The 21,145-nt window shown below is 47.5% G+C and overlaps 2 protein-coding genes across 4 annotated transcripts in view; both read right to left on the bottom strand.

Moving 5' to 3' along the window:
- Positions 1-9,762: 9,762 nt before the first annotated feature.
- On the bottom strand, positions 9,763-12,272 carry LOC120895309 (nucleolar GTP-binding protein 1). Its single transcript, XM_040298537.1, has 4 exons — positions 12,124-12,272; positions 11,697-11,971; positions 10,141-11,620; positions 9,763-10,051 (listed from the first exon to the last, which is right to left on the bottom strand). The coding sequence occupies exons 1-4, from the start codon at positions 12,169-12,171 to the stop codon at positions 9,896-9,898; spliced, it is 1,959 nt and encodes a 652-aa protein (XP_040154471.1). The 5' UTR covers positions 12,172-12,272; the 3' UTR covers positions 9,763-9,895.
- A 1,817-nt stretch (positions 12,273-14,089) lies between these two features.
- LOC120893879 overlaps positions 14,090-21,145 on the bottom strand; it is a 41,161-nt gene continuing 34,105 nt past the window's right edge. For all 3 annotated transcript variants that reach the window (XM_040296061.1, XM_040296063.1, XM_040296062.1), the window contains exons 6-8: positions 16,068-16,700; positions 15,839-15,988; positions 14,090-15,762 (exon numbers count right to left, since the gene is read on the bottom strand). In XM_040296061.1, coding sequence (XP_040151995.1) covers positions 15,565-15,762; positions 15,839-15,988; positions 16,068-16,700 — 981 coding nt within the window. In that variant the 3' untranslated portion in view covers positions 14,090-15,564. The remainder of the gene's footprint in view (positions 15,763-15,838; positions 15,989-16,067; positions 16,701-21,145) is intronic.

The following is a 21,145-nucleotide window of genomic DNA, read 5'->3' as shown; positions in this document are numbered from 1 at the left end:
GAATTAGTTTCACAATAATCATTTGTGGGGTTTCAACAACCTATTCCAATCTCTACAAAACAAAACAATGGCCGTTGTGTTCTCGCCATCTACAGACTCTATCCATTTGTCAATCATATATCGCTAACATACACACGGAAAGCATGCCTTTAGTGCACGATTCCTGCAAATGGACTAAGAAAACCAGTTAAAATGTAACTACACTCTGTTCACAATTGTCATGCTGTTCAATTCACTCCTTGCACTCACTCTAATGGAAGAGTATCTGTGAAGAATAGCGCTCCTCATGCCTCTGTTCGCAACACTACATCATTCACATAAGACGCGAGATTGCTTACAAACAATCAATCTGTTCAAACCGTCGAGTTAACCTCCAGCGACTCCAGGCAGCAGTGATGCAATGTATTCGCTTCTTCTCAATAAAGTCTCTACCCTACGGGCCTCTTCCCATTGCCGACCAGCTTGGCCGTTTTCTTTCCCATTTCACCACAACCGATTGTGGCAAGTGTTGGGATCGCAAACAAAACAAAACAATTTAAAACTCAACCACGAACGATCCACTTTTTTTTTTGGCTACTCTAGTGGAATGGTTGAGGGCGAGGAGGCGATGGAGGAATGGCAAAACGTGATCGGTGGAGCGATCACCTCGCGTCATAACATTCGCTCGCTGCTGTAAGTGATTGAGCTTGAGCGATTGGCATTGACATTGACACTGCTCGAATGTTCTGCTGCTGGGAGAGCTGGGCGAGAACTGTTTTATTAGTGAGGTTGCCCTGTGGAATCAATCACTGTGTCGGGCAAGTGACTAATCGATTGGCGGGGTTGGGGTTGGACGCGCAACTAGATGAATTTGCATTTCAACAAAACCCGATAGACTGAACGCACAAGCGCATGAAAGAGAGTAGAGGGAAGAGCAGCAGCGATTGATAGCCGTGGCGCCGATATGTTTGGCAAGTTTGCGAAATTGTTTGGCAAACAATTTTTCGGATGACGGTGGCCCAAACGAGGCCACCACCATAACGCGTAGGACAGTGAATTGACGCAATAGAGTCGTTCGCGTTCGGTCTATTGTTTGCTTGCTCGGGGTTGAATGCTGCATGAATGAAGACGCTGGGAAGGGTTTATTTAAAATCATCTTCCCGCTCGACCACTACGTAGCAGCGCGCGAGCTGCTGGACTTTGGAAGTTTTGGTACCGGTCGACGGTGGTTCCAGCGCTGAATGGAATGATTAATGAAGCAAAGGGAAGATCGCATCATTTGCGCAGCAATATTGATTACATGATTTTATGTGTGGTGATCAGCTTTTACTGTTTGCTAATATTATTCTGAGTTTATATGGTCAAAACAACTTGTATGAATTTGTACTTGTTTCGGTTCTTGGATGTTTGCAGATAATAGCACTCATAAGTTTATTGAATGGATTTTTAATTGATTTGCATTTAATGGTAGATGGTTCCCTCATAATGGAGTTGATGGAAAAAAGTACCACTGGAATAGTATCTTATTGAAATTTATTATATTATTTACTATGTTATTGCTCTGATTTTATATCATCTATTATATGAAATCTATTTCATTAACTCGAATGAATAAATAATCTCTTGATGAATCTGGACGTCTATAACAGACTGTTACTTACTTTGAAAAATTAAAATAAATGTAATATGACAGATCGTTTTGATGCAGGTTGATAAATTGGGACACTTCCAATTGACCTATATTGACGAAACTGCAATACTCTTCATACAGTATAAGTGATGTGCTCTCTGGAGCGCACCTGCGACTCCGATCCGACTTCGACTATTGTTAGTCTGATTCCGACTCCAGCAAAATGGAACCACTAGATCCGCCCGGAGTCGGAGTCGCCCGGAGCCGATCGGAGTCGTCCGGAGTCGTCTGGAGTCGCCCGGAGCCACCCAGAATCGTCCGGAGCCGACCGGAGTCACCCGCAGTCGTTCGGAGTCGTCCGGAGTCGTCTGGAGTCGCCTGGAGTAACCCGGAGTTCGAAGTCATTCGGAGTCGTTCAGAGTCGTCGGAATCGTCGGAGTCATCCGAAATCATTCGAAGTCGTTTGAGTCGTCGGAGTCGGCTGGAGTCAATCGGAGTCGGAGTCATTCGGAGTTGTCTAGAGTCGATCGGAGTCGAGCCGTGTGGTTTAATGTGCTTGTGATCAGGCATTTCATTTCGTTATGTTTTTTTGCCTTTATTTCGAAGGCCGAATCCGAACAACAACGGACGACTCCGGACGACTCCAAACAACTCCAGACGACTCCGGATGACTCTGACTCCCAATAACTCTGGACGACTTCGAACGACTACGAATGACTCCGAGCAACTCCGGACGACTTCGACTCCGAATGACTCCAGACGACTCCGGAAGATTTCGAACGACTCCGAAGGACTCCGAAAAATGCAGGGCGGACCTATCTTCCGGACATGATTCCGAATTCATCGACTTCGACATCGACTATACATCATGCTCTAGCCCAAAAGAATGCACGAATTTATGACTCCATCTAATTAAGAATAATGCTTTCACTATATGGTTATGGACTTTTAAAATTGTTGCTAATAGTAATGTTGTTGGAGTCAAGATGGGAAGCACCCATGAAAGAAGAACACAATGTAACATTTGAAAGCAAAGGGAACTACTTAAGCAATGAAAAATTTCCCTTTAAGATAAAATTTATCATTATTATCAATCAAGCGCGTTGAAGTTATCGAACTGAGCAAATGATTGCATGATTGCATGGAAGCTTGCCAACATCCTAAAAATGTATCTATAGGACTAACAACTACATCTAGACATCTTCTTCGAGACTCTGCTGCTCTTCTGATTGCGAGTTCCAGCAGATATTGTTACATCTAAAATTATTCAATATAAAACTATATATTGTATGCTCTATCTTGAAGCATCTTGAGAATCTCCATGGGATACAGTAGGGTGTCAAGAAATCACACCAAAATCATCGCCAATAACCTGCTATTCTAAAACATATTTGAAAAATCAGTTTACTTTAATTTTATTCCATCTCACCATGTGTTTGCATGGTTTTATGGAACTTTGAGGCCAAAATGGCAAACGATTCGTTCCACACCAGCTGGTATCGATGTTCGACGCAGAAAAAAGCCCCTTCACTCCGCATCACGAAAGTCAACAGAGCAAAGTTAATCTATTCACGGTAAAAGTGTGACCAAATCAAATCTTTCATATGTCATCTCCCACTCGGCAAACATTGGCCAAACAGACTGAGAACAGAACAAAAGATTTCCAATCCAATTTTCAAACGCTATTTCCACACTCCGTTGTCACATGGCACAGCAGATGGTGAATGAGCGCGGGATCAAACGATATCACCGTCTAGATAACGGTCCGATCGTTCCGCGTTTTTTTCCTAGAACCCTCCTAGAACCATCCAGAATCCCTCCTCTCCTATTGGAACTATCACCCATTTCCAAACCACCCCACCTAGAACAGAAATGTATCGATCCCCGCGAAAGGTTGATTGAAACAAGGTCAAATGGTAGCAGTCCACCCAAGTCCAAGATCCCGATGGATCCACCATCCGTAACACCGAAAGGGGATACGAAACTGTACCGAAAGTCACGTTTTTCTGCGCCCCTTCGTGCAACCCATTCCCGCGTGTTGTGTGTCGTTCGATCGATTTGCTATCGGCACATCGCGGCACTATTTGTATTCATCAGGCCCTTTTCTCGTGCAAGAAGCCACACACACACACACACACACACACGGCCTCTGCCGCGTTCTATGCTGCGCCATCTCTAATTGATCCTATTAACCCCCATTCGAGATTCGCACATTGGACGCCGGCAGAAGCGGTTGTTTCGTTGCAGTCAGCCAAGTCAAGCGTCCTCATCAAACGGTCACACACATTGAGGTTTTGGCGTACATGCGTATGCTCCGCAGTAGGTGTTGCGCAACGATAGGTAACTCTATCCGCCTTCGTACTTCGCAATCCGCGCAACGGTACGACTCGTTTTGCGTGAAACAATCAAACTGCTTTATTGGCCATAACGTGCGTTCGTGCTGGCTGCGGTGTGGTTGGGTTCGGTTTCATCCCAAAACCCGCTGTCTCCTGGAACGCAATTGATCGCTCTCACACGTACTGGCAGCATTGTGTGGAATGTGCTTTTTTTTGCTTTCTTACAAAGACTCCACATAACGACGAACGTTTGCTGACAGTGCCAGTGGAAATCGGTGGAAGCAATCGATACATACGAAAAGCCAGACCACACCACCAACGTTCACCATGCATTGCTGCCACACGCACAAAGACACTGAACCATATGGCCCTCGCCGAAAAGGACCGCAGTTCGAAATGAACCATCAAACAGCGATCAGTAATAAAAATCATCTCTGCTTAAAAACATGCAACAAATGAAATGTGACAAAGAGCATTCCTGCATGGGTCGTGAGCAACCAACCCACCGCTCCACAAGTCATCACCATTTCCTCCCTAGACGCCCGACCCGTCGAGCTTAAGAAATCGGGAGCAGCGACGGGTAGAGCTTTATGGTAATGCATGTTGGTAATGAGTTTGATTGCTCCGATGTGCCGATTTGCTCTCGCCCGTCCTCCCATCGCTTTTTGATTGTAGCGTAATCCTTTCTAGATCCCTCTTCAGCTCGATCATCATTAGCTGGCAACATAATGAAGAGGGGAGAGAGAGAGTTTACAGGGATGAAAAGGGCTGTAAAGGAGTTTATGATTCCTGATTTTGTTAAGAGCAGCAAGAACCTGTGTATGTGTGTGCGTGTGTTTGGGTTAGTTGATGTGGAGTTTTTAATGAAATGCCGAGTAGTAAAAGGTGTGAGGATGCACCATTAACACTTCCTGCCGAACTTCGAACCCTCCTGTGAGAGTTAAAGGTAACCCCAAGGGGTTGGCGGGAGAGTTTTCGCACTAAAAGATTAAACATCCTCGTAATGTGTATGGATGAGGGTAAGACTTTAAGCTCACATAAACCAAAGTGTCTTGTTAGTTTCAGGCAGCAGAGATGAATAGTTGAGTGCTATTGCAATTACTTCTCTGCGCAATATTTGCTAATTGTTTGATGCTGTCTTAAGTCGTGGTAGTGGGATTTTAAAACATTTGAAATGTGTCTTTTTTAATCGAATATAAAAAACAAGCTGGTGTATTATAGGCAATTTAGACAGCATTAAGTCATTCCTTTCTTGTGGATGTCTTGGATCAGAAAACCAGCTACGCTCCAAACCGAAGACTCTTTCTGCAACGTCAGAAGTTTAATTTTTGCCCAGAAGGAGAATTTGTGATCTTATTCCAGTAATCCCTACACCAGCAGTCGGAAAACTTTGCGTCCGAAAGAACCATATTATACAAAAATGTTCGTAGAGTTTTTGTGTGAAAGTTTTATGAAGTATTGAATGGATAAGAGCCGCAATCTCAATATCAAAGAGCCGCATGTGGCTCGCGACCCGTACTTTGCCGATCGCTGCCCTACACCAAAGTGGATTAAATCTGAAATCAATTCCTTCAACTATACTATTCGTCAATGAAAATAAATTAGGTTATATACTAATGCACTTAAAAGTTAGATCTTTCTTTCATGGCACATCGTTTTTTTTTTCAATATGTTTTACATTAACTCATTTTTTTAAATTAATATCTTTCTGCAATACCAAACCCTCAATAGAGCATTGTCATTTCTATTCGAGCCTTATGAAGTATGAATCGGGGCGGTCCCGTGGTACAGTCGTCAACACGAACGACTCAATAATATGCCCGTCTTGGGCTCAAGCCCAGAATGGACCGTCCCCCCGTAGCTAGGATTGACTATCCGACTGTGTGGTAATGAATTAAGTCTCGAAAACCTGTTTTGTATAGGCCGGCAGGTCTATATAGGCGGGCAGGTCTGTATAAGCCGTTACGCCAAATAGACTAAGAAGTATGAATCGGGTATTCTCTTGGTGGAAAAATTCTTGATAGCAGAATCCTTTGTCGCAAAGTTCTTAGTCGTTACAGTCTTGGTCGCTACAGTCTTGGTCGGACAGTTCTTGGTCGCAGTATCCTTGATCACAAATATCTAGGTCGCCAAATGCTTGGTCGCAAAGTCCTTGGACGTAAAATTCTTGGTCGAAAGTTCTTGGTCACAGAATTCTTGGTCGCAGGATCCTTGGTCGCAATTCTTGGTCGAAAAGTTGTTGGTCTCAAAATTCTTAATCGCAGGATCCTTGGTCGCAAATCTTGGTCCCAAAATTCTTGGTCGCAACAGTCTTGATCGCAACAGTCTTGGTTGCAACAGTCTTGATTGCAAAGTTCTTGGTCGCTAAACTTGTTGGCCGCGAATGTCGGACGAATAGCTCAATAGTATTGAACGATAAGATAATTATCAAAAACTGTTCTCAAATAAAGCTAAAAAACTTCGAACCAATCAATATTTGTAACACAATAACACTGCACTTTGCAGTTCATAGAACAATTATAGATTTGTACACAAGCGCAAGAACGATAGAAACATGATCAATCAGTATTAACATACGAACAACAATATTATTCCTGTTTAATAACATGAACAGCGCTGTGACAAATTAAAATTCATGAAACACAGCAATCAAAACATACCTGGGAGCTGTGCCGGAACTGCGAGACAGATAATGAAACAAAATCACTGCTAATTAAATCGTGTTAGCTGTTGATGGCCACCTTTAATTGAATAAAGCCAAACGGCAACAACAGCAACAAACAAGCAGCAACATACTGCCACGAACGTGAAATTGATTTTAGATCACAGTTACATAAAAAAGAGGTGTTAATTGAATGCTGAAAAAATACCCCCCAAGTACATGTACAACCATTTTGTCGCCATAAAAAATGCCAATTCCAACATCCAGCCTGCATTCTATCGGCACCCGTTATCCAAACGCAATGGTGCAGTTCTGCAGTTCTGCGACTAATATTTACCGTATCGCACCGGTCACAGGCGGGTGTATGTTTATCCGCAATTAAAAGCCACAAAATCGACGCGGTATGTCACTCAAGCCGCCACCGTTTCCGGGGGGGGGGGGGTTGGGTGGGAGCACATTGTACCATTTTCACCATTCCACAAGTTCCACATTCCGGCAGACATAAACATCATAAATCATGGCAGCAAAATGTAGGTTGCACGCGTGTGTATTTCTAGGGTGTTTGATTGGGGTTTATAGCCGGTTTTGTCTGCGTCTGTTCTTGGTAGTGCATACCTTACGACAACTATTTAATTAAAAATTATTTGTAAACTAGTGACGGGGGAATGCCGAAGTAGATTGCATTATTTTTGAGAACAGGTTTTGAGAACTCGGGTTTTAAAAATGCCACCGAATTATGTTTTTCCCCATTTTCCCACAAATGTTAAATTTCACGACGTGTTAATGATTTAACAATGCGCTACAGCTGAGATAAAGGATTATTATGCAAAATTGCACTCCCGTGTGTGTTGCAAAATGTGTGTTGCACTGAAGGACAGCAGCGTCAGCACACGTTCGGTACAGTCTTATCATAATTTATTACCACCCGGTGCCAATTTAAAGTACGAAGCAACTAAGTGAATTTCTTCTCCCCACTTCTGGCACATCAAGGCACGCACCGATAGGCACCAAAGTTCTGCATTATCCGAAACCAGTACTGCAGCAATGCAAATAAAGAGACTTGGGGCAAGCCTCCCCCCGCCACATTCGGTAAAGAATTCAATAAACGATAAACAAACTGGATCAACCCCGATGGTACGTGCACGGGGCAGCTTTTCTTGCTGCCGCTTTTTTGATAGAATAATTTATCAATTACCATGCGTCAAATAGCGCTCGTTCCTCGTGCGCTCATACCGTTTGAGTGCATTGCGATGCACTTTACGGTGAAAAAAGAACCACTATCTACCCGTTTGCACAGGCCAGGCGAGAACAAGGCAAGGGCGAAAAGGGTCGTTAAAACAATACCAACTCACTGGTTCGCTCTGTCTTCTTGCGGTGCTGCACCACGCCAAAGCCCGTTATAATAAATGATATTATGCAAGATAAATTTAATTAATACTCTAATTAATTGCAAATACTCACAGACACACACACACACACACACAACGGTACACACAAGGTGAACGCGTGTGCAAACGCACTTGCGAGCACGAACTCCGAGAGCTCGGTCCGTTTTCCCCCGTGGTATGATCCCAGTGTGCGCCAGAAGTGCACGCGCACTCATCATTAATGCCATACGCCGCACGGTAAAGCCCAACCGGTGCGCGCCGCTGCGTTGGGATCGTCGTGAAAATGGGCCCCAACGGGGAGGGAGACCCGACACAACACACACGCGCGTTTGCACGCACAAATTGGAACCGGCAAATGTTGCCGCACATCCGTATCGGCTTCGTACCGAGTGAACCATCCCATCACCGTCCATTGCCCATTGCGGCTGCTGCAGCAGCACGGTGACACGCTGCACGTACCACCCGAACACGTGGTGTGTCTTCTCCCGGTGGAGTCTTTAAGCGCACCCTTGCTCGGGCAAACCCAGGGGGGTACGGGCATGGGTCTCCGGCAGCTCAATCTGTTTGCCATTACGCTGCAGTGGCTGGCCAAATTAATAAACCATCGCTCACTACCACCACCCCACCCTTTCGACCGTACAACCCAGCTGTCCGCGAATTTGGGCGCACGTGGAATGTCCACAAAAATCGTCAATAATTTATCGGTGTATCGGCAGCGAAGAAGCCAGCCAGCGGAGGGTCGGACAGTGGAACAGATGGATGGACCGATGCGTGCAATTAAAAGCTGACCACAGTCGCCGGGCTTTTCCGACGAGCGAATGAGCGATTCGGAAATGGGGAACCGTTCAACCGTCCTCTTCGGATGGCAAATATGGCGAAAGTGTGTTTGTCCGCCAATGCGTGGCCCGGGATTGTGTACGGGTTCTTCGCGCTCGCATGAGTGCGTATGCAGCTAGAGTGGACAAGGCTGGTTCGGTTTGCCACCGTACGTTTCGCTTGGGAGTGATTTTAATTGCAAACATTATCCGGTACGGGATACAGTGAGGCTGACTAATCCGTTCACTTGCTGGCATGTTTCGGGGGAATTTCACGTTTGAGCGACTGTGACAGGGGCTTCATGAATGAAGTGCTCTTTACGGTGTCGTTCGGGATGGGACAAGGGTGCCTGTTACATATTCAATTATTAGATTCAAAATTCCCAGTGAGTGTATAATGGTCTTTTTGGACTGGAATGTAAACTACTATTGAATTATAAGCAGTACTAAGATAACTTCTGAACCTTCTGTTTTGCTTCATCTGGCATAAGGAACAGTATACATCGAACCTTTCCATGATTAATCTTGTCCAGTGAACACTCAGCTAGACCATTATGGACTTGTTTTCAGCATGAATTACAGTTCCGCTCCAATATAGCGAGAACTTTGACTACATTTACCCGCTAAGAACGTCTAATTCTCAATATTGTTCATTGCTGTAACTGCTTAACGACCTTGGTCTTCAGCAGGCTTATTAGGAACTCCTGTCAAGTAGATTGCCTTTTCGCCATCCAATCGGTTTTACAGCCTTTACCAACATCCAGATCGATCTAAAATCACCTTATTGAGCCTTATTTACTGCAGAAAAGCCGTTGTTAGCATCTTCAGTACTCCTCAATGCCGTCAAAACGTTGTGCGCCTCCCCAACAGGCAATCGTTAAGCTCCACTCCACAATCCTTTTACTAGTTTCTTTCTTCAATTTTCAATTCCTTTTTCGTAAATGAGCTACAGTTGCATTGTAGAAAGTAAATTAATCGTGTATATATTTTGAAGATGCTTTGAAAACACAAACGTTCCCGCGAGCGAAACACTAAAACTGAACAGGCTGAAAACTGCCAAAGCTTCCTTACCAACGGATACAACACTAGCGGCGGTCGGTTTTGCCCGTGCCGCGCTTGCCGGCGAACAGATGCTTCGGCTTAAGGTCCGGTATGTGCCGATCGGCCTCACCCTTGCGCGACATCTTCGTAACACGCTTCGCAATGTCGTGTTTCGCCATGACCTTGGCCTTCGCTTTAAGCTGTTACGAAGGGAAAAAGAAAAATAAAACTGTTACCTTTTACTTTCCAACAAGGAAACGAACCCTCCGGTGCGCGGGCCCCCACTTACCATAACATCTTTGATGCCGAGCTCGTTGCGTGGCGTTTTCCGCTTGAGCGGCAGCCCGGTCGCCTTCCACACCGCGCTCGATTCGCGATCTTTCTTGGGCGTCTTTGGGCCGCCGACCGCCGGCACCACGCTGCGCTTGACGCTGACCTGGTTCTTGGCAAAGTTCGTATCCTCCGTGCCGGACATGTCCAGGCCGAGGTTCTCCATCGTTTTGCGCAGATCGTCCGCCTTGCGGACGCGCACCATCGCCTGCTTGTGGCGGGGCATGATCGGCCGGCCGCTCTTCTGGGCCAGCTTGCGCGCGTCCTTGAGCTGGAACCGGCGCAGGCGGATCTGTTTCGCCATCTCGCGAATTTCCTGCAGCGTTTCGTCCATGTTGAGCGGCGGCGGCTCGTAGAACCCGGAGTCCATGCGCAGGCCCTCCTCCCGCTCGAGCTCCTCCAGCTTCTCGAAGATGTCGGCATCGATGTAGTCGGCAATGTTGACGCCGTTCAGGAACTCGGGTATCACGTCGTACCGCTCCTCCTCCGGGATGGTGGTGTAGTTCTTCTTCAGATCCAGCGTATACTCGTCGCCCATCTCCTGCTCGATCTCCTTCTCCAGCTTGCGCTGCCGCTTGGCCAGCTTTTCCGCGTTGGCGGCACGGGCGGCCAGCACCGTCTCGGGAATGCACGCCGGGCGTTCCACGCCGTCGCGCTTTTCCGGCATCGCAACGTGCAGACGGTTCAGCACGCCGTCCAGCTTCTTCGTCTTCAGCTTCTGGTCGACCCGGTAGCCGAGCAGGCGCTCGCACGCCTCCACCTTCACCTCCATCACGCCCTCCTCGGTGGCGGTGGACATCTCGAGGATTGGAATCACCTCCCGGTCCTCGGACAGTGCCTCGATGATTTGCTGCTTGTCTGCCGGCAGCTCGTCGAACTTCAGCACGTCCGTCTTGTTCAGCACCAGCACGAGCGGTTTGTTCGCGAACAGTGGCTTGATGCTGTCGAACAGCTTCGCCTGCTCCTCGATCGAGTGGCCGCACTGCTCCGACACGTCCATCACGTACATGATGCAGGCGCGAAGATGGGCCATCGCCGTGATGGCCTGCATTTCAATCACGTTGCGCTCCTCAAGCGGATGGTCCAGGATGCCGGGCGTATCGATCACCTGCCAGCGCAGGTACTTGTAGTCCATGTGACCGACATACAAACTCTTCGTGGTGAACGCGTACGGCTGCACATCCACATCAGCCCGGGTCACCTTGTTCAGGAAGCTGGACTTGCCCACGTTCGGGAATCCGCACACGATCACTGTGCGCGTGTACGGATCGATCGACGGCAGACGGGACAGATGCTGCCGGACCTCCTCCAGGTAGGTCAGGTTCGAGGCCTGACGCTTCATGATCGTGGCCATACGACCGAGGGCCGCCTTCTTCAGCTGCTTGCATCGGTACAGTGAGTCACCAAACTTCAGCAAACGGACGTAATCCTTCGCCACACTAAAACGAAGCATTATTGAAACAATTTCATCACGTTGCAACAAAGGCAAACTCCCACAAACTCATCTCCACTCACGTATCGATCAGATGCCGGGCGGTGTTGAGCTGTCCGAGGGCAAGCTTGTAATGGTCCTTGTCGTACAGCACGTTCATCAAATCCGCATAGAACGGATGCACATCGTCCAGCTTCGGGAAGTCCTGGATGATCTGCGTCAGCCGGTCGTGGAAGTTCTGCTGCGTGTACTTCACCTTGCGCATGTAGAACGCACGGATGCGGCTGATTTTGTAGTGCTTGTGTACAACGGTGGGCGTCTTCCGCTGGGTCTTCGATAGCATAATATCGATGAAGGCCTACATAACAAGCAATAGCGGGGGAAAAGCGCAAACAGAAGCCAAATTAGTCCAGGTACAGAAACCGTAAACATCATTATCACGAGGCCCGCGACCACGTAAACAAACAAACGTTTCGGGCAGAAAAAACACTCCCATGCCCCTGCACTTACCTTGGCGGGCGGCACCACCATGATCTTTTTGAAGTTGTACAGACTCATTTTGATGAGTTTTGGGCTGTAATTTTTCACAAAATAAGGAAAAATTCAACCACAGCACTATCCGAACACCGACAGCAACACGCGGTTTCGGAACGAAAAGGGCTTTTGACAGATGACAGAGCAGCGCGACAGCGATAGGGAAGGAAAGAGAAAAACAAACAGTGAATGACAAAATTATGCGCTAGCTCATCAATTTCGAAGAGGGCATTTGACCTCGTAAAATGTAAAGAAACACAAACGGTGAAGATTAAAAAAAAATCAATTACCTTTTTTATTATGATTTATTTAGATGGAACTAAAAACGTTGCAAAAATAGCGATAGTTTGCAATCGAAAAATATTACACTTTTTGACTATCACTGTGCAGCTGTCAAAGGCGGTTCGCCATGTTTTCGATGTTATTTTGACGTTCGAATATACTCCGAAAATTCCCAAACAACAGTTTTTAATTGTTCGAAAAAAGTTTGAGGCCAGTAAATTTGAATTGACAGTTAGCAAGTTGATTATTGGTCCTTTTTTAAATAAAGGTAGTCATCAAGATACGCAGCCCCATTCGGACTCGGAGATAGGCGGTTTTCTTAACGGTTGACATTTATTCGAGCAAATTGTATTGTCTTAACACATCAATCGACAAATGCAAAATGATATCTCCTTGGGACGAACTTTAAAAATCATGTAGAAAGGTGCAAAATTGTAACCTTAATTTAAGATCATATCAAATAATTTATAAATTGGCTAAAATTACTAAAAAAAAATACACGACAATTAGCAATACTTTAGCTGAAAACTGCGTAATTCGACTTACGCGAATGTTTGAGGCACGCTCCAAGTGTCACAAATCCTTTACACGACCAATAAGCGAGGTATTAAACGGTTCAATCTCTCAACCTAAACGCAATATAAAAAGACGTCGTTTAGCGGACGGCAAACGACGCATGCATTCTAAAAATAGCACCATAGCTGGTGGATCCATCTGCTGGTAGAATAGCCACACAGTGGAGCTTTCTTCTTCCCCCTGTACATCGCTTCATCGATGCATCGCTATAACAAGTGAGATTTGAGTAATGGTCGTTGTTGTTAAAACCCTTGTATCTGACCACACGACCAATCTTATAGAGTTTTGCTCGGGAAATTAGAATGCTTTATGGATCATGATAAGATGAAACTTCCCAAGTGCCACAAATCCACTAAACGACCACTAAACGGCTTCTAAACGACTCAAGTTCTCTACCTAAACGGAATATAGAAAGACTTCGTTTAGCAGATGGCAAACGACTCATGCATTCTAAAAATAGCAAAAAAGCTGGTGGCGCTCTCTGTTGGTGGGATACTCCAACCAGTTGAGCTTCATCGCTTGTAGGAGAGCTTTCTCATTTCCTCTGTACTGTTGTATGGTTTCGCATCGCTAGAACTAGAACGGCGATACGATTGTTTAAATACTAAACTCCAACGGAAACCACCAGTACTGAAGCAAGTGAGATTTGATTAATGGTCGTTGGTGTTGATTCCCGTGTATCTGACCACACGACCATTCATATAGATTTTTGCTCAGAAAGTTAGAAGGCTATATAGGTATGATAAATGATAAATTGAAACTTGTCGAAACACATTGCAAGAAAAGGATAGCAATATAATGATGAGTTGTAATACGCCATCTATTGAGCAAACCAGTGAAGTTTAAAGAGTTTTCGTTTTTTTTCCAATGGATATTTGATTTTATGGTCGTTTAAGCTTAATCTAAAGCGGTTGAGATATCAGTTACATCAGGCTAGAAATAGATTGTTAGTCTTCTTACACCAGATTAGGGACAATAGTAATTTCATGGCAGTAAAACGTACTTACTTATTTTGTTCAAACTAACGCTCCAATACATTTTCTTTTCTTTCACATTTTTACAAGACTACAATAACGCCCTTCCATCGTTTGTTATATTCACAGTTTATTTTAGTTTCTAGTTGCTAACCCTTGTGCTTACTAGTTCGTTTTCAGTACGTGCGAACGGTTTCGCGATCGCTCGCCACAGTTCATTTCTACCCTTCAACGAATCACCCGCGCTGCTACGGTGTTTCATCATTTTGCTAAATTGTGTGCGTAAAAAAAAATAAGTAAAACTTCCATAACGGGTTCTAGCAACACCACTCTCATACACATACACACATGTGTACGCTTTCTCTTACACACTATTTTGCATCGACACAACTGCAATACGAGACGACCATTTCTTCTAGGGGTGGATGGATAAGGGAGGGGAACGAGGTGCATGGGGAAGGAACGGGAGAGGTGAAAAAAAAACATTTCAAGGGACGATATTAAATAAATATAAAAGTATTAAAATTAGCGATACTTTTTACAGTGCGTTGCAAACAGTGCGTTGGCAGTTAAGAGCGGACGGGCCACATAACGTACGGCCTTCTGGTGCGACGATCACGATCACCTCCGAGAGACGATGCTGCCACAACCACCCTGGGTGGACTCTTGGACACACTGGGAAAGGGTGTGGAGGGGGAATGGGGTGGTGGAGGTGGGTGAAATGTTTCAATCATATTGCAGTTGTGTATGTTTGCATTTTACACACTCTCTGTCTCTCTTTCCGGCCCTTCTTCTCTCTGTTACAACAAAAGATTTGTGTCGGAAAGTCTCTTAGAAGCAGTTAGGAAGTTAAAACAGATTACAGCTGGTAGGGGCGAGGAGAGTAGAATACTAAACTAGACCAAGTCTATCGAAGGTACCCATCACCTGACTTAGATCCGGAAACGTGAGCTTGAGAGGATGGCAGGATCGTCCCCCTGCCCCGGACGCTCGATCGAGTGAAGCGGTCGAGTCGAGCCGAGTGTTGTGCTACTGCAGTAACAAATCGGAGGGCAGACTCCCCATTACGTGCTAAAATATTCTAGTAAAACGAGGAGTTAGTTTGCGCTTCTTGTTTGTTTGTTTGTTTGTTCCAGAGACACCCTTAGGAGCGGGTCAGTTGAGGCAGAATTGTTGACTAACTCCGTCGCCCAATCCGCCCGTCCTAGTGGATTCCGTCTCTGCGATATTAGCAAAGCAATCGTATTAACCGCGGAAAGGAAAAGGGAGAGAACCATCATTCGCATTCACGATGAAGATTGCTTCGGTAATACCTGTCAATAAGCCTATGTTTCAATTTCGTAGTACTACTACGCTTGTCAACTAAACGCTAAAATCTTGTGCCGTCCCTAACACTGTCCCTAAAGCTACACGCGAGCCCTGTTTTCCCTCCCCGTGCGATCGTCGCACGGTCGTTCGAAAAGTAGCGTTCGTTTTTGTCGCCTTTTACTCCCTCGCTTTTACCACCGAGCTCCTCGTCCAAAAAACAAAAAACATCCCCAGGAAGGCATCACAGATTACGAATCCCCTGTACGGCCGTGGAAGATTAGCTGCTGTGCGAGAAGGCGGTGTTCGTGTACGGGCCGCTGTAGATCGAGCTGCCCGAGTGCGACACGGACTTGGTGCTGCGGCGGGCCACGATGCACATCACCGCGAGGACGACGGCCAGCATCAGGCAGAGGCCGGCAATGGCTATGGCAACGGCGAAACTACGCTGGGACACACAGATGGCATCGTCCGGTGTCTGCAATGAAACGGAAAGAGAAGGCCCGTGTGAGTGAGTGACTCTTGGGAAGGGATATCGCACCGATTTGTAGTACCTTCTCCTTCAACACCGAATCGGCATCGTCGCTCAGCACCTCCGCGTTCTCGTTGACGTGCAGCCCGGAGAAGACTTCGATCGTGGCCGGCTGGCCCTCCTCGTCCGTCTGGCGCTTGGTGCGTCGGCTCTTGTTCGTGCAGGTCGGCGTCTGAGGGGACAGTGGGGGGAAAAGCTCATCATGCTGTCAAACGCATCACCGCCCTTGGGTCTCCACTCCAACCACTTACCTTGTGACAGTCCGGATCCTTCAGTGCGCACAGCTTCACGTTGCACTGATAGTACACCGAGGACGTGTACGGGAACTTGTGCGCCGGGAAGGTAACCGTCGCCTTGCTCCGGTCCGCCGTGTACTCGAACGGGCCAAGAATTTCACTGTCCAGCGGGCAGCCCTCGTCGCTGATCAGCTTCTGCTCGCCCCAGCCCAGCCCGTCGCGCACCAGACAGTCCGTTACGTGCAGCCCGTACTCCTCCTGCTGATCGATGTTGATCACCAGCGTGAGCGGATCACCGATCTTTACGTTCTCCGCCAGCTTCTCCCCGGTGAAGATCTTCATGTGGCAGCCGGGCATTGGTTTGCCGGCATCCTGCTGCTGCCCATCCTCGCCGCTTACCGCCCGATCGTCCTTACCGCTGTCCATCGAGCGGCCATGCTCGCGCCGATCGGGTCCGGCACCTTCCGCACTGGTCAGCGCGAGCGGCCGACTGTCATCGGCCGCCTTGTGCCGGTAGGAAACATTCTTCAGGGCTGCCTCGCGGCTCTTGTACCGGCAGCGTACGTGGTAGCCCCGCCCCAGATCAGTGACCAGCTTGAGATGAGGCTGCAGAACGATCGTGTTGAAGAACTCGATGCCACCGTCCTCCTGTGGATTGTACAGAAAGAAGAAGGCGTTGTGTGAGGAAGAAAGTGAAAACCCTTACTGTACTGTAATCATGAGGAGGAGAGGGTCGTTAAAGGGTTGTGTTTGGTGTTCAATTTCGTTCGATGCTCATGACGCTCCACGGAGAGGTACTCGGCAGACGGCTCCAAGCACAACCAGGGGGTATTCCAAACCCCCTTGGATAGGTATAATCGAAATCGCAGTACAGTACACTTACAGGGCGGCGGGCTGCCGTAATGAGCTTCTGTAATTCGGTAATGAAGGTATTCACCTTTTCTTTCCCACTTCTCTGCACCGTTCCGAGAGACTCCAACTCCAATCCGCCATCTCCCCGGGTGGAAATACCACAACAGCAAGAAGCTCCCGCCGAATGTCTGGATCGCAAAGAACGCTCGCCAAACATTGCACAACTCGTGAGCAAAAGCACTTTAATTAGCACTATTGCGGAAAGCGGCTCCATGGCTTCGATTGGGAAAAGATGCAAAAAATACTCGGCCCAAGACTGGCCACGAAAACATAACGCCTTTCCAGACGGCTTCCACACACACGCGCCCGCTCGCGCCGCTTGGGAGCTGAAGGTTTTGTTTTAATGAACTCAGCGTCATTAGCGCTGCCGGGAAGGAACGTAGGCAAGCGGTTCTCTAGCTGCTTCACAAACTGTTGCAATTTGCCGGTAGAGCTGGCTGCCAGTAGCCAAATTATTGCAATACTTGACCACTGCTAGAGGGGGTGAGGATTTTATTTGGAGAGAAAGATTTAGGCACCACGTCCACGTCCTCCAAGAAGATGGCTCAAGCCATCCCAGGAGCGTGTTAAGGCTCCACCCTACAATCATCCAAACTGCACATTAAATCATCAAACAAACTCCAAACTGTACGATCGAGTTCATGACCCTCTTCCTTCTCAATCCCTCTGACAACATTCCGGCTGGTAATACCATCGTATCCTTATTTGAATATTACAGGTTTCTCGACAAACTCCCGCCGTCTAACTGTACCTTCCGACACAGAAAAGGAAACAGAAACTCCCAATTCTGTAACCTGCCAAAGCGAATGACACTGTATCCCGATTCAATCGTTCCAGCAGGTTTTCAGCTCACTCTTCCACGTTCTACTTCTTTCGTGGCAGTTCTCTCCCGTCCATCAGCGCACTTTCGATCAACATGTAAACGGTTCTTTTGATTCTGTTTTCAATTAGATCGCTACCTTGGTGCTAGGTGCTCCCCAGTTTTTTTTTTCGTTTGGAGAAAATTGTTTCATCTAACCCCCGGTTCCGAACAAAAAAAAAACGTTTAGGAGTCGATTTCTTTCTCTACTACCTTCGTCTACATCTTCTGAAGTGGGCTTTGGATGGTTCCAAGCGCCAACTTTAAGTGATACAACACTCACGGTGTTTCGGTTGGCTGTTTCGGGGCGAAGAAATCGATCAAACTGCTTCCCCAATCCCAAGCAAACCCAACCACCTCAGGTGTGAGAAATCAGGTTCGGCAAAATTAATTTACCAATTTCTGATGAATCATCGGCTCCACCGAATGTGCCAGCGGTGTGAAGGTGCCACACACATCTTTGAGAGAGAAAGAGAGCTGCGGACCAGATTTGATCAACTCGGTTACGGTTTGCCACCCGGTTGTCCTTCTTCCTTCGGCAGCACAGGTTGAGGACCACACCGCCCGAGACAGCCGTTACGCTCGGTCAAGCACACTGTTGCGTGGAGTAGTAGTCCCACGTCTACATATCGCCGTGCCGGAATCAAAGTTTTCGAGAGGTAGCGGAATTCTAGGTCCGCACCGGGAACGGTAATAGCTTCAGTCAGTCCCCCTCCTGGAGGGGCAAACATTCTATTTTGACTCACGGTTAAGATTGAGAACACGCAATCAAAAAGCCCGTGCACGAGGTGCATGGGATGTGAAAAGAGAAATTTTCCGTCCGTCCGCAACGGAAAACCTCACGGTGACGGTTGACAGAACAATGACGAGAACCTTACCTCACTTCCGGAAGAGATATGAGCCCCTGTGGGATGGGCTTTTAATACAGATTAAACCCTGTTTCGTGTTTACCGTTTTTTTTCCACTCCGTATTCCCTCATCAACATCATGACCCTTAGCCTAAAGCAGTGCTTGAGGGGGCCGCTCAAGCTGCTGTGCTATACAACAACTCTGCACCACGCGAAGAAGAACGCGCGCGCGTTCAAGACACTTGAGGTAATTATTATCTGATAGGTGACTTCCGTGTCGGATGAGAAACGATCGGTCCCACGCAACACAGATCGCCCCCGGGCCGCGGGCATCATCATCATCTTCAGCCATGACTCGAAAAGCATCGCCCCGGCAAAGGGTTTAGATGAAGCGCCGTGTATGGTCAGCTTTTGTATTTCTCCCTCTATTTTGCACTGTGGGATGTCGTGTCGTTTTGATAGACAAACAAAAACAACCAAACCCCACCGAGACACAAATCGCTTTTTAATTGTGTCCATTCAGGCGATAACAGTTGGAGGGTTGGGAGACCACTAATGCACCAAACCGAACGCTGCCAAACGGCAGACATTTCCTTTCGCACGGAAGCCATTTTTGTGTCATTTTGAAAGCAAAAGCACACTCTCGGCAGAGGAATCGTGACAAACAAGACTATAAATCGATTGAAGTAACCACATTATGGCAGCAACAATGTGCTTTTGGAAAGGCATTTGAAGTGACTGCGTTACAAAGCGGTTTATTGACTTCGATCGCTCGAAGTGCAACAGCACATGTGAGGCCTACTGTTCATCCCGTGGTCAACAGGTGGCGCAAGCCCGATGTACTGCTATTACCCAATAGCACGAAATCATCCACCTTAACAGTGTGTATCAATATTCATGTACCTGTGATGTTCCGTGATTACAGTGCGCTTTCCGTTTCGGAAGCGCTCAATTCGCTCGGACATTATTCAATCGTCGTAGTTCCTGCGAGCATCGGGTAACGCAATCCACGGCTACTGGAATCAGCCAACCATCCATCGGAGAAAGTCCACCAAAGTCCATCCACCCGCCGCACTGGCGTGATAACGACGATATATGAGGCCTTTCACCAAACAAATTTGGATCGGATTCCGATTGCTATCCGCTTCCAATTCACAATCAATCGAATCGTTTGTGATTCAATACCTATTCCTTCGTCTTCTTCTCGAACGGATACTTGCCTTCTACAATGGCCACGATTTCAATCGAAGTGTGAGATTGGTGATTCAAGGTCATCACCGTTTCGGAAGGGTGGTTTAGCATTTTGTTACACGCGTTCGCTACTTTCTCCTCGCAATGCGCGCGATGATGGCCACAACTCGCGCAAACCAACCGACACGTACACAGGCCGGCCCGAAACAAACAACCGTTACTCCACCGGGCCAAGAGCCCAGCTGACCCTCTTTTGCGATGGCTCGGCTGGCAGGGCTTTTCAGCCCGCTTCTAGGCCAGAGCCAGAGCGAGCATCGATCGTGCAACCCGGTCCCGGGGTAGAAAGTACCCGATTGTGGCGGCCTCACACAAAACGTTTTCCCCCGTGGGGACGTCTTCTAATGGTAGGGGAGTGCAGCCAAAGCAACGCGTGGTTTGGAGAAAAAAAAATGAGGTTAGGTCAGTCGCTCTGGAGCGTTTGCTTTTCCACGCTCCCGGGTCGTGGCCTCATTTTTAGCAGGCGGCGTTCCAGAGCGCAAGAGCGTGTTTTCCTGCTGGGATAGATTTTTCTCCCCCGTTTGATCCCAAAATCGATCTGCATTCGATCGGGGTGTCGGACATGAGAATGGAAGCCACGACATCGTGGTAGTGTTCGCCCGCCCGGGTGCATGTGTGCTACTTTACGTGCCGTGCCGTGCTGCTCCCGTGATCATGTCCCCTTGTTCGCGGTTTACATTGGACACGCGAATGGAAAACCGGGCCAATCCGGGAGTCAATTCTACTTTGCCAGCTGCCGGGGGCGCGAGATGGAAAAAGAGGCAGGCAAAGTCCACACAATCGCTCACTGCTCGACATCGTGCCGCATGCATTGTTAAGGGGGAATGAGGTCACCCCGGCACAACGGCTTGTGCCGGGTGTTCGATTAAGCGGCTGAGCATGGAGCAACATGTCTACAAAACACGTCCGCTTTTCGTTGCACCCTCGGGCCATTTGGTGACAACGAGGGCAGCCTGCACAGCCTCAAAAGCACGCATCTTATGCGCTTGTGTCCGCGTGTACAGTTATTTACTGTGCCCTTAGGTATCCCGCTGCTTACATTGACTCAACTGTCCCCGATCCGATCGTATCTTGGCCCCGCTCGTGAGGGTTTTGTCTCGCTCAATGCGGTCTCTCCAAACCTCCCGCAGGCAGGATCGTTTAGTCAAATTATGCAACCCATTAAGACCCATTAATAAGTGTTGGTTTTGCTCTTCTGAGGGCCCTGTGCAGCCCTGAACAACATA

Source organism: Anopheles arabiensis, chromosome 2 (assembly GCF_016920715.1).
Source record: "Anopheles arabiensis isolate DONGOLA chromosome 2, AaraD3, whole genome shotgun sequence".
NCBI classification, from domain to species: Eukaryota; Metazoa; Arthropoda; class Insecta; order Diptera; family Culicidae; genus Anopheles; species Anopheles arabiensis.
Note: the sequence above shows the minus strand (reverse complement) of the source record. Positions and strands in the feature narration are given on the sequence as shown.

What these genes read in the sequence shown, in the direction of transcription:
- LOC120895309 (XM_040298537.1), bottom strand. Translation starts at nt 12,171, where the DNA reads ATGAGTCTGTACAACTTCAAAAAGATCATGGTGGTGCCGCCCGCCAAG. An exon ending in TGGTGGTGCCGCCCGCCAAG is followed by an intron (nt 11,972 to 12,123) that starts GTAAGTGCAGGG and finishes CTTGTTATGTAG; the next exon opens with GCCTTCATCGATATTATGCT. An exon ending in TCGGCATCAAAGATGTTATG is followed by an intron (nt 10,052 to 10,140) that starts GTAAGTGGGGGC and finishes CCTTCGTAACAG; the next exon opens with CTTAAAGCGAAGGCCAAGGT.